The sequence below is a fragment of the Zeus faber genome (genome assembly GCF_960531495.2).
Source record: "Zeus faber genome assembly, chromosome: 6".
Taxonomy (NCBI): Eukaryota; Metazoa; Chordata; class Actinopteri; order Zeiformes; family Zeidae; genus Zeus; species Zeus faber.
The window spans coordinates 28,448,631-28,461,500 of record NC_137201.1 but is presented as its reverse complement, the minus strand read 5'-3'; the positions used below and the strand labels follow the sequence as shown (position 1 = coordinate 28,461,500).

General features: G+C 47.7%; 1 protein-coding gene across 1 annotated transcript in view; it reads left to right on the top strand.

The window, feature by feature from the left end:
• poc1b (POC1 centriolar protein B) overlaps positions 1-6,942 on the top strand; it is a 46,950-nt gene extending 40,008 nt beyond the window's left edge. Inside the window, exons 11-12 of the mRNA XM_080003081.1 lie at positions 4,657-5,004; positions 6,300-6,942. Coding sequence (XP_079859207.1) covers positions 4,657-5,004; positions 6,300-6,464 — 513 coding nt within the window. The 3' untranslated portion in view covers positions 6,465-6,942. The remainder of the gene's footprint in view (positions 1-4,656; positions 5,005-6,299) is intronic.
• The last annotated feature ends 5,928 nt before the right edge of the window (positions 6,943-12,870 follow it).

Genomic DNA, 12,870 nt, shown 5'->3' with positions numbered 1-12,870 from the left:
AAAATAACATTGATGACTTATCTGACTCAGAGTTACTTCAACTCGTGTCAACTCTTGTGCGTTAACAGTACTGTCGATACTTATGATAATAATAGCAGTGTTAATAATAATTATAATAATCCTAAAATTATCCCCTGCGTACCTGTGATGACGGAGGGTACTTGTGATGGATGGTGGAGCGCTGGGTGAATATTTAGAGACTGGAGAGCCTCCACCTGCCTCCTCTCGAGCTCCAACCGCCGCCTCACGAAGGCCCCGCGGCCGCGCTGAGCGTGAATTTGCATTTGTTATTTTAAGCGCCCGACTTGACAGTCAGAAAAATATCAATTTCAAAGGGATGGTGTCGTCCCTTTAAATATCACATTCATGGAGATAAACAGAGAGTTACCAAAAAGGTGAATTTTATTTTATTGTAGTTATAATTTCGATATTACGCAATAATATTAAACTGAAATGGAATCCCCCGGCAGCAGGGATACAGGGAGTAGGTGCCGGACCTCACGGGCCGTTGACATCAAACAACTTTCTTTTTCTTTTAATTAAATGTATTTTCTTCTCTCCGTCTGTCAGGGAGATTTTATTTTTTTTGATCTGAAACCTGAGTGATTCAATTTAAAAGTTTATTTCTGACCTTTTTTTTTTTTTTTCCCCCCTCTCGTGGCGCTTTGATCACGAGTGCCACAGACATCACACGGCTGTCGTTCAGATTTGAACATTTAACAGTTGGACTATCTCTGCCAGCTCCACTGTGCCAACGTCGAGTGGAGCTTTATTCATTTAAATGTCAAAAGATACTTTGAGAGCACCTATCTGGTATCACTTTGTTCCAAGTAATATCGCATAAAATAAATATCAGAATTATTTTTTATCAATCAGTAAAGGGCAAAATGACCCAAGAGTGAGAGTGAACGATCTGAAGCTCAAATAGAACATTGGGGGTCATGAGATGCGTGCATGAAAAAATCTGGAAATGTAAAAAATTCAAGATTTTTACAGGTCACAGATTAGTGTGGTTTAATGTAGTTTAATAATATTATACATCATATAATATAATGTAATAATATATTAATTCATAGATAAATAAATAAATATTTCCCAATGTGTTGTACCCTTCTCTTTGGGTCATGTCTAAGTCGTCATTTTTAAATGTTTTTGCGCAGGATTGGCTCATTAAGACACATTAACGTCGACATTTTGGCCCTTTCAGCCAAATAAAATTTCAAATCAGAGTGATATTTTATTTTTCTATGCAATGGTGGTGCCCGTGGTGCCCTACACCTGGATCAGGGTGAAAGGTGTTTTGTCCTTGCTAACTAAGCTTTTAAGCCTTGTAGAACGGCCCCTGAAATAGAGTTTCAGTCCCTGACGATGTCTCCAATACAAAGAGCCACATTAAACGAGATAAAAGATAGATGGAACCCTAATAAAAGTGTTCTCTCCGTTGATGGATCATCTCTTAATAGGTCGACGGCTGAAGGGTTTCCGCTGCTCAGCGCCAAACTCACCCGTGATCCCCCGTTACCCCCCAACCACCCCCACCCCCCCCACCCCCCCACCCCACCGGACGGGGAGGCAGAGCCACCGTTTGGCAGGATGTCGGCGCCCCCCCTACCCCACCCTCCCACTCCACCCCAACCCTCACACTCTCACACTCTCACACACGCACACACACACACACACACACACATACACACACATACACACACATACACACACACACACACACACACACACACACACGGTCTCCCTCGCTGATGGCCTTGGTTACGGTGGCCATGAGCCATAACCTCACTGCCACATGGTACGACAGACGTGTGTGCGTGTGCGTGTGTGTGGTGATTGACAGCTTGTGGTGGTGGAAGGTTGAATAGACGGATAAATGGATACACACACTCTGAGCCTAAATGAGCAGAGCAGATGTGGGCCAGATGCGGTTGAGAAATGAAGGTGATGTGTGTGTGTGTGTGAGTGTGTGTGTGCGTGAGAGCGTGTGCTTGTGTGTGTGTGTGGAGGGGGGGTTAACGAAAGAGTAGAGAGAGAGAGATCCCCCCTTCCACACACTGACAGCTCTGTTCACCTCCAGTCAGGCACTACACTTCTACCACAAAACACACACTGAAACACACACACACACACACACACACGTCCTACTCATCCGCTTCTACCCCCCATCCCCCCCACCCCCCATGGTCTCTTTGAAGTGTAGACAGGAAGTGAGCCGGAATCGATTGCACCGTGCATTTAGACAGGAATGTGACACACACACACATACACATACACATACACATACACACACATCCACCACCTCCTTCCTTCCTCCTCCGTCTCTCTTTCACTCCTCTATCTTTTCTCACTTCATTCTGCTTAACGCTTCTCCCCACGTGCGCACACGCACACACACACACACACACACACACACACACACACACATACACACGCACATGCACAAGATGCGCAAAATACTCATTCACCAAGACAAACACACTTTTATGTACAATGCAAACTCATATCCAAACACGCAACCAAACAACACATGCAAACCAAACAAACACACACACACAAACACACACACACACACACACACACACACACACACACAAAACAAACTCATAATCCAACTTTCACACGTCCACGCACGCACGCGCACACACACACCCACACACACACACACACACACACACGCGCGCGCGCACACACGGTCGTGCAGCTGGGTGCTGGTGTGTTGGAGACCCAGGGTGTAAACGTTCGCCAGAAGGCAGAGCGGATAATCGCATGAGCAAAGCGTGGATTATTCCCATCCTCCCTCCTTCTGTCCTCCCTCCTTCCGTTCTCCCTCCCTCCTTCCGTCCTCCCTCTCTCCTTCCGTTCTCCCTCCCTCCTTCTGTCCTCCCTCCCTCCTTCCATCCTCCCTCTATCCGTCCTCACTCCTTCTGTCCCCCCCTCCCTCCTTCCGTCCTCCCTCCTTCCGTCCTCCCTTCTCCCGTCCGTTCCTCTGTCCTTCCTCCCTGCGATGCTTCACAGTGTCTCAGCGAGGACGACACAAACACAGGACGTTGTTGACCGATCCCCGACGACGAGGCCTGTTGTGTTCTGGTGACGGACGTCGTTCAAATGCTGGTTTTCACGGTCGGTTCACCGGCCTTTTCGCCGAGCTTTGGGAGTATTTCCACCGGGGCGGCGGCGGTTCATCACTCTGTAAAACGCCATCTTCATTTATCCCCTTGCGCGCTCTCATTCCTACGAGACAACCGTCCCTGCTGGGATCGCTTGCGTCGAAAACAGGCGAAACAATCCTGATTTTTCGCTCGGTTCCACTCATTCAGTCATTCAGTCAGTCAGTCAGTCAGTCAGTCATTCAGTCAATCATCGGCCATCTTGCCGTCCAGCAGAATGAGCACAATCTCTTCTGGCCTCAGGTGCAAACACATTCCGGCTCTGTGTGGTCGCACCGGCGGAACAATCAGGCGGTAAGAGGGTCGCCTGCAGAGTTATGTATCACCACCACGGCCGCCATTCACCAGGCTGATTAATTCTTAGACGCTCCGTTCTTCTTTCTTTCTTTTCACCCCTTCCTGTGCGCGTCCACGGCACCCGGGGGCCGCCCGAAGGGAAGTGTGAAGGCCTTTATTATGTTGCGACGCATTGTTCCGCGCCGCGTATCCTTCGGTCCAACGCCCCCGGGTGACGACGGTGGCTTGATGAGCGAGGCCGCCGGGTTTTTCGTCGGCTGCGGTGTGAAATGCGGAAAGCTCCAGAGTAATGTTTTCACAGCGGCCTGAGACGAGACGCTCGCGTCGACGTTCAGAGACGGGCAGCGTAGTGAAGGGAAGGCATTACAGCTTTCCTTGCATTTCATTTCAATATGTTTGTCTTACAGTGGTAGGGCGTCGTCATGACACAGACACAGCTTTGTTGTTGGAATTGATGACAACCACATCATATCTCTTCATTTCTCACAATTTTCGGTCAAAGATATTTTCTCTTAAAATAGACATGTCCGATATACTTTAGATTAAATGAAATGCAATACACCCCACCCCACATTCTTTAACGTCAGATTTTGAATATATAAGCAGATATTGTGGGAGGCAAGATTTGCCAATTGAATCAAGAGGTCCAAAAAATGTCCCCAGAATTTGGACGTTCCTCATGTGCTGACGTCATGTGTTGCCGGTTACACCTGCTAACATCCGGTAACAACCCGGTAACACCCGCTAACATCTGGCATATGTCTCCAGTGGGAAAGGAACAACCGGGTTTCAGTCCCTGGGTCAAATGACCCTGCAATAGACCCGGGTTTTAACCGGCTCTGATGTGAACAGGACACCCGGGTCGACTGCGTTGAAATTCCGGACGCTGGCGCATAATTTGACAGGAATATCCGCTCGTCATTCCATCATTTCAGATCCCATTTAGATCCCATTAAGTTATTGACCTTTCATTGTCCCTGCATGGGGGGGGGATCGCACCGTGGGGGGGCTCCCCGCCGGCCTCTGCGTCATTACAGGCATGCAGTACTTTCCACCCTTGTTTTGTTATGCACGCTTATCTTTTGTATCTTTTGTTCCATGCTGTGGCCATATTTCCACCCGAGCTTAAGACATTTCCATCTTATCTCTTCTTCTGTTGAATAATCTTGTTTTGACTTTGCTCCAGGTTCCGCACAGTCAGAGAGGCGCGTCGACGGAGCAGAAAGCCACCAACGGTCGCCGTGCCAACGGCTTTCCAGCTCGTCACGTCACCAGTCCCATCCCGAACCCCCCAAGCGGCTCCAGCAGATCCAGCAGGTCGGGCTCCGGAGCCGGAATCGAGACTGGTCCCTGTCCAGGTGGAAGAGGGCAAGTGGGAGGAAGAGCTGAGGAACAGGAACAGGAGGAGGAGTTGGAGGAGGAGGTGGAGAAGAGTGGACAGATGTCTTCCCCGAAGGAGGTCCCCGCGGCTCAGCCATCGGCGCTGCACTCCACCCTGCAGCACATCGTCCGACAGCTGGACATTCTCACTCAGGTCAGTGTCGGGATGACGTCTGAAACTGGCAACCAGCGCTACGGGCAGCGAGAGGGAGGATGAACACTGCATGACGAAGTTTTCAAATCTTAAATTGTGTTTAGTTCTGTTGGTAGTCGTCAAAAGAAATACACGATTACCTTGCTTTGCATCGCCACAGACGAGCATTTTTTATTGCTGAAATGGATTTCCCTGTTGATTAATTTTGTGGTGGAACAAAACAATTGTTTTTCATTTCCTTCTTATGTAGAACGCCCAACATAGAAAACTAATAGAGGTTATAAATCCTGAATTATCTTCTTGTCACGCTGCCTCGTTCTGTTCATCCAGCTGTATTTGTGTCTGTCTGGTTCAGAAGCATTTCAAAACTAAAACCACGAGAAAAGTGAAGTGTTATTTATTTTCCTTTATCTGAAAACAGCTCTGTTGTTATTTCTGGGAGATAAAGACTCTCGGCTCTGATTAGTCATCCTGATAAATATCCTTAAGCGGTGAAACTATTTGACAGATTGTGGTGCAGCTGATTAAGTTTCTCTTCGTGGCTGGCCACACTCTGTGCGAAGAATTAGCAGCAGCCGAGGGACTGCATTTGGGAGAGGCAATGTTGACACGGCATTCACATGGACTCAGTGGTTAAATTGGTCACTGGTTGATAAATAGCTAAATAAGGAAGATATTGAAGACGTTCCCTTACCGACGTTGCCAAATTTTTCTATATGGGCCTTTTAAAAATGACTCCCATTGAAATTCCCATTGTCAGAGGGGCCAAATATGTGGCTGTAGAATGTGAAACAAAACCTTTTGCACGACTATTAGTGGAATTACGGTACTGTCTTCATATCGCTTGTTCTAGATAGAAAATTCTGAATAGGTTGCTGTGTGCTGATTCCTACAAGCCCGACATTCGTCACCATACATGGAGACTTTCCACGTGTTTGACCTTTCATAAAAAAAATGACTTTAGGGTCCTCCCAAATCCCAATTAAACGCCTGCATAGACACACGGACAGTGCGGGAGCCCGGGGTTCTGCTGTGTGTGCGGAACAGGCGAGCGCAGGCGGTGGATTTTTACGAGAAACGCTGCACTTCCTGCGCCGGGTCCACCACAGGAAGTATCAGGGCGGCGTCTGAACGGGGCCGATAAAACATAAACATCCGATACCCAAGCCGCTATCTACAGCGGAGTCGAGTGTTTCCTTTTTTCTGCCCCGTGCAGCTTGTTTTTTTCACAATGAAAGGCTGATTCCTTTCTTTTTCCTCGAAACCCTTCCCCGCCCCCTCCCTCACCCCCGCAGACGGTGTCCGTGCTGGAGGAGCGGCTCTGCCTGACTGAGGACAGAATGAAGGAGTGTATCCACAACCACTCCCAATTCCGGCGGCAGCTACAGGAGGAGGAGGAGGAGAAACGAGCGGAAGAGGAGGAAGAGGAGGAAGAGGAGGAAATGGAGCTGTTCTCCTGACACACACACACACACACACACACACGCACACACACACACACACACACACACACACACACACACACACACGGAGACGCACACGCAAACGCAAACACACACCAAAACAGTCGACCAGAAGTCTCCCTCCAGTCAGTCTACTCAGCTCCTACTTTGTGTGTGCGTTTTTACTTGTGTATCTTCATGTACAGAATCAGGTGTGGGGCTCCGTGTGTGTGTATGAGTGTCTACTCGAGTGCTTTTCCTTCTCGGCGCTGCCGCATCCTGACTCTGCGTGTGCACGTGGACGTGCGTGTGCGTCGGTGCAAACTTCAGCGTTCGAATTTCATCCACTGAGTAAACGAATGAATGAACGAATGACACGACGCTGTCATTTAAAAAAAAACAAAAAACACACAGGATCCAGGTGCTGCCGTGTGGCGTAAACCTTTTTTAAAACCTTTGCAATGTGATTGTATTTATAGGAATAAATGCTTTGAAGGTAAAATGGCGCCGCGTCTCGCTTGTTCTTCCTTGCGCCTGCAAAGTTAATGTTCAACCGTCTGGGCTTTCGTTTCTTTGTTTAAAGCTCCTTTGTGCGATGAAAAATGGTTGACGCGCGACATGTCCTCTGACCCCGCCCCCCTGCAGTCGCACGCCGTCGCTCCGCCTTCCTCGTCCGTTGAATATCGCGGTTCCGATGCCGAGCGTGAGTGGGAGCGGCCGCTGTCTCTCCGAAACTTCAAAAAGGGGCTCAAAATGAGAAGAACTAGACTTCCGGGACGCCCCGTCTGCAATGCTGAGTGGTTCAGCCCATTCAGGGGGCTGGAGGCGGATGGGACGGATCCAACACGCCGGGTCGGGGGGAGTTTGGTGGGTTTGGTTGACGGGCCTCTCAATAAGAAGGCCTGTACAGCGTGAGCTGGGTGGGATAAGTTAACACCCATTGTACCGATTCGCTTTCACCTTTGCTTGTTTTTGCTGCACGGCCTCGGTGCGAAGACAAAAGAGTAATAAAAAATAAAATAAATGTGTGCCGTTCCCAGCTGAACCGCTGACCCAGTGACCGTCTGACTTTATGAAACCGAACCTTGGCTTTGTGTATCGACGCCGCGCCTTGACCTGCTCTCTTGATGAGGGACCCGGCCGCCGCACCACCGTGGTTACACAATACACAGTACAACGTGAGCAGGAACCCAGCGACCGGCTCTGTCCCTTTGTTTTATGGTCAGTGTTGCATCTGCTGCCGCATGGTTTTGTGTAGGCAGAGTACACACGCACACACAAACACCACTAAGGTGTAAGGTGTGTGTGTGCGTGTGTGCGTGCGTGTGCGATTTAGACGGAATATTGATTTCCGTGGAAATCACAGAAATAAACATTAATTTTCATTATTTATTTTTCATCACCGACACCGCAGCGATGTTTTTTCGACCCCTCAAAATTGTATCAGTGTGATTTACTTCACGAATTAGAAAATGACATCTACGGTGTCGTGATGTTAATGTTTACGTGAGCAACAAACAAGAGAGCAATTCAGGTATTTTTGATGCTTAAACTACTTAAGGTGCTTTCCAGGTTACATCTGACACGTTCCTCCTGCTCATGTTCATGTTGTTTGGTTTGATGTTGGTAGTGTTGAGCCGTGGTCCAGCGTTTAGCCACGTCAGCAGTTTCCTGTGTGCAAGTGTAGTTGTTTTGGTGTACAGGCTGCAAAATGATCCTCACGTGCGGGAGCAGCTGTGCGTGTGTGCGTGTGCGTGTGTGTGTGTGTGTGTGTGTGTGTGTGTGTGTGTGTGTGTGTGTGTGTGTGTGTGTGTGTGTGTGTGTGTGTGTGTGTGTGTGTGTGTGTGTGTGTGTGTGTGTGTGTGTGTGTGCGCGTGCGCACACACACAACTTGGTCATGTCACGTTTTCACAAAGCAGGCAGGCGTAGGCCTGCTCTAATGATCGCTTTGAGGGGGCTTGGTGATTGAAGTTGGAGGTGTGTGCGTGTGGCGATCATGGTTCTTTCAAATTTGTGTGCTTGCGTGTGTGCGCGCGCGCTCAGATGTGTGTGTATATCTGCATCAGTGTGTGTGTGTGTGTGTACAGCATTTTATTTATATTTTATCTAAAATCAAATGCATTTATGAATTACCTGAAGAAGCACTATCATTGAGGACAGTTATTGGGGAAAGGGAATGGCAATATACTTTTTGGGGGAGGAAAAAGGAAAGAAATTTAATGTATGTTTAATTATTAAAATGTATTAAAATATATATATATGACATTTTTATTTTTTATTTTTTTCATACATTTTAAAATAAGACTTACACTCATACCGTTTGAATAAAAAGATGAGATGTTTTGGCCATATCACCCAGCTGCAGTGTGTGTGTGTGTGTGTGTGTGTGTGTGTGTGTGCACAGGTGTAGCTTCCTCTTGCCTTGGGGGGAGCAGGAGTGCTGGGGGGGAGGCTGCAAGGTGAAACTGCAGCAGACGCAATGTCACAGAGCAGAAAGTAAACATGATGACCTCTCTCTCGCTCGCTCGCTCTCTCTCTCTCGTCAAAGAAATACTGTACTTATACCATGTTTAATACTATAATTCAGTAGATTATTCTACCTATTGCAGGAAAATTGCAAAATTCACCTTGGAGGAGCCCCCAAAACACCATCCTCAGTCTGGACATCTTGTTTTGAGTAAAGTTCTGATTAGATTTTGTATAAGAGTACTTTTACTTTGTTTTTTAAATTCTTGTTCTGTTAGTTTCTTTTCTTCACTCGGAAATATATACTTCATGTTTCTATAAGGTCAGGCTGAGCGGAAACTTTGCCAGATAATAAAATGTTCTCTAAAAACTTGCTCTCTCTCTCTCTCTCTCTCTCTCTCTCTCTCTCTCTCTCTCTCTCTCTCTCTCTCTCTCTCTCTCTCTCTCTCTCTCTCTCTCTTTCTGTCTGTCTGTCGTCTATCTTGTCTGTCTGTCTGTCTGTCTGTGGCTCCCTTCTCTTTCTCTCTTCCACTGAAAAACAGGGGGATTATGTTTTAGGAAATTCCCTCTTAACCTCCTCCAGGGGACAGGACAACAAACAGAAGGTCGGGGACAAAGGAGGGAGTGGAAGGAGAGAGGAGTGGAGAGAAAGGGAAGGAGCGGGTGAGGGTGGGGTGAGGGTAGGGCGGTGGTGGTGTTGGGGAGGGTGGGGCGCTGGGGGCCGGGGGTTGGCAGATCTGGCTGCCATCCACGCCTATTGAGTTACATTGTGAAGCGCCCGGTGTAGACTGAGGATATTGTGCGGCCATTAAGTGCATGTGGTGCACGCCGCGCACGCCCACGTACGCACACAGCGACACCTGTTCAAACAGCTTCCACAGGTGACAGGTAAACGGTGACATCTGCACCGGGCCACCAGCCCCTCGGCTGCGTGAGTCCACGCCGTGAGTCCACCGCCGACCGCTTTCTCATTTCACGTCGCTCTGTCTGACTCCGACCGGGGAAAACAACTTCCTGTTTGCGAGGAGGGTTTAACGGCCGGCTTCCGTTGTGTCGCTCCTTAAAGAGGTTGATTTTACACGCTGGGCAATAAAGTTGTAACTGCTGGCCCTGTAATACTGATCGCCTCTATTTTGTTTCACTTTACTTTTCCACCCCATGCGCAGTTATAAACTGACAGGAAGCTTGTCTCGGGTTTTACTGGTCACACGGCCGTATTGACGGCTTATAAGAAAACCACTGAACACTGACACACGGAGAACAGGAAGTGGGGAAGACGATATGGTGGATGGTAAACATTTACTTTTTCACCTATTTACTTACTGTCCACAATAAGTTAGATACTAGTGGGTCAAGTGAAATTACTTGCACAGTCCATGATAATAATAATGAAGATAATAATAATTATAATTATAATAGATATATAATAAAGAAAGATATAAGATATTATGATATAATAAAGAAATAAAAAAAGAAATCGGCTCCCACGGTTCACTTAAAGGAGCCCCACCACTACACTGCAGTCGTTCTGGCCCACCCATATGCTCAGTAACACCAACTACTCCGACTGTATCTGCCTTACCGGCCACTCCAGCTCCACCCTTTCAGGTACTGTGTGTTGGCCTCCACACACTGAGTACAACCAAACAAAAAGAGACCATTCACCAACTACGCCCTATAACAACTGAGCGCAGGATGCAAATGAAATCCCAGCGACGCCGAATATCGGACTCTCTCTCCAGCCTCTGCTGCGCTCGCCACAGACGCCATTCACCAGCTCAGCATCCGTCCGGCCGGCGTCTCCAAGCGGACAGCTGGGACGGCTGGGCTGGGGGGGGAAGCAGCCAGAACTTGTCCAATTACTGTAAGTGTACAGGAGCGCGGGCCTTGCAATCCACTTAGCTGCTCAAAAAGTTGCCCGTTGAACCCATAACAGATTCAACAGCGGCGAGTCGGCGACGAGTCGGAATCCCCCCCCCCCTCGGACGGAGCAGGAGGCCGCCGAGCCCGCGTGAGCTGCCCCCACGTCACCCAAACGTGCACCTTTTCTTTTTTTTCTTTTTTTTTGCAGATGGGTCATGGCTATAACACTCGTGGCGTGTTATTACAGGGATTTGGATGCTGAAAGCTCATCTCCGGCGGAACAGAGGGGTGGAGGGATGAAAAGAGAGAGACAGAGACAGACAGAACAAGCACGGAGGGGGGGGTGGGGGGTGGGGGGGGCTTGACTTCCGCAGAGCGAAGGTTCAAAGAGACCTTCACTTCTGCATGATGTGTTTGTTTTCATTTGATCCCTGAGTGGATTTTCTCTCCTTTGTCCCGCTCTTTTACTCTCTCTTTCTCTATCTCGCGCCCCGGCTCGCTCCGACGGCGTGGGTGTGTGTCTGGTTTTATCTTTGGTGCTCCCTCTCTCTCTCCCCCTCTTTCTCTCCGTCACACAGGAAGCCGGTTATTAGCGTAGATAGCGTTCGCCAGACGCTCAGTGTTATGCCTTTCACACCTTTGCCGCCGTTCGTCGTGCGTCCCAACAAGCAAGCCGATTAGAAATGAGATTTCTCTCGCTCATCTCATTATCTTCATACTCAATAAGTCATGATGTGAGATCACGATCTCCCCACATGTGCATCAGGGCATGTTGAGTTTTTCTGTCATTTCCCTCGTACAGAACGGCTTTTAATTTGTGCAAGACGAAAGGAGCAAGTGGATCGTTGAAACAGAATGTATGGAGTGGTGTCAATAGCAATTTGCAACTAACAAATTAAATTCTACCGCCTCCCGGTTGTATTCTGCCCCCCAGCACCTCAAGTCATCTCACTCACCGTTTCAAAAAGCGGTGCGAAGGGGGCGTGACCCTCCAGACACGCAGGCTTCATTCAGCTCATTCTCAAGACTTTATTTTTATTTATTTATTTTTTTTAACCTTTTTTTTTTTTTCCAGGAAACAAAAGCCAAAAAGGCTTCCAGCTCCGCGGAACGGCCTCCCTTATCGCCTGTTTGTCAGGCTCCGGGTTTCTCCAGGATGAAGGCTGGGATGTGGGAACAGGTCGTCTCCGACCCCCAGATAAGGAACTTCCTGGCTCTCGGTTCGGGGGGCTGGGGGGCGCCGGTCCGTCCCTCTCCGGTGGAGGATCCCACATCCTTCCTGCCTGCGGGGCCACTACCTGTTTGCAGAATGGGATGCCTGTCTCGACCTCCTGGGGTTAAATATATCTGTATAATATGTACTTTGTGTATATATATACTATGTAATGTATGTATATATATATATATATATATATATATATATATATATATAATATATTGTATGTTTATATATATATATATATATATATATATATATACTGTATGTTTATATCTATATATATGTATGTATGTATGTATGTATATATACATATGTATAAACAGTATATACGTAAATATAAATTTGTATATAAATACATACAGTCTATGCAGCATAGACTGTCTAATGCTGGGGACTGGGTTAATGGCTGGGTGTAGTAGATAGATAGATAGTATATTGTGTTTGTGTGTGTACAGATGTAAAGTCACATCTGGGTCATGAGTGGCCTCGCTATGGGGATGGAACATATTTATCTTCCACACATGTACACTGGCCATTATGTGTAGCATGGCCCTGGGGCTTGGTTGAACAATAATATTTGGCCTTCAGTTTTTTTGAGGCACTTGGCAATCCATGTCTTTATCTGCATAATTCACATGGAGATGCAAAACCACCAAATCTATGTAAAAGATGGTACACACACGGCATAAAGGCATGTAGGCTGCTGATGACATCGTAATGTAATACATCATGGGCCTACTATGAATTGGACTCAAACCAGGCGACGTCAAGCCATCGGAGTGGCAGAATGACTGATGATCATTCCCCTTGAGACGATGCAGGTGAGACATGGTTCCAATGTAAACTGGAGCTGTGTAAGCTGCTTACTGACAAACA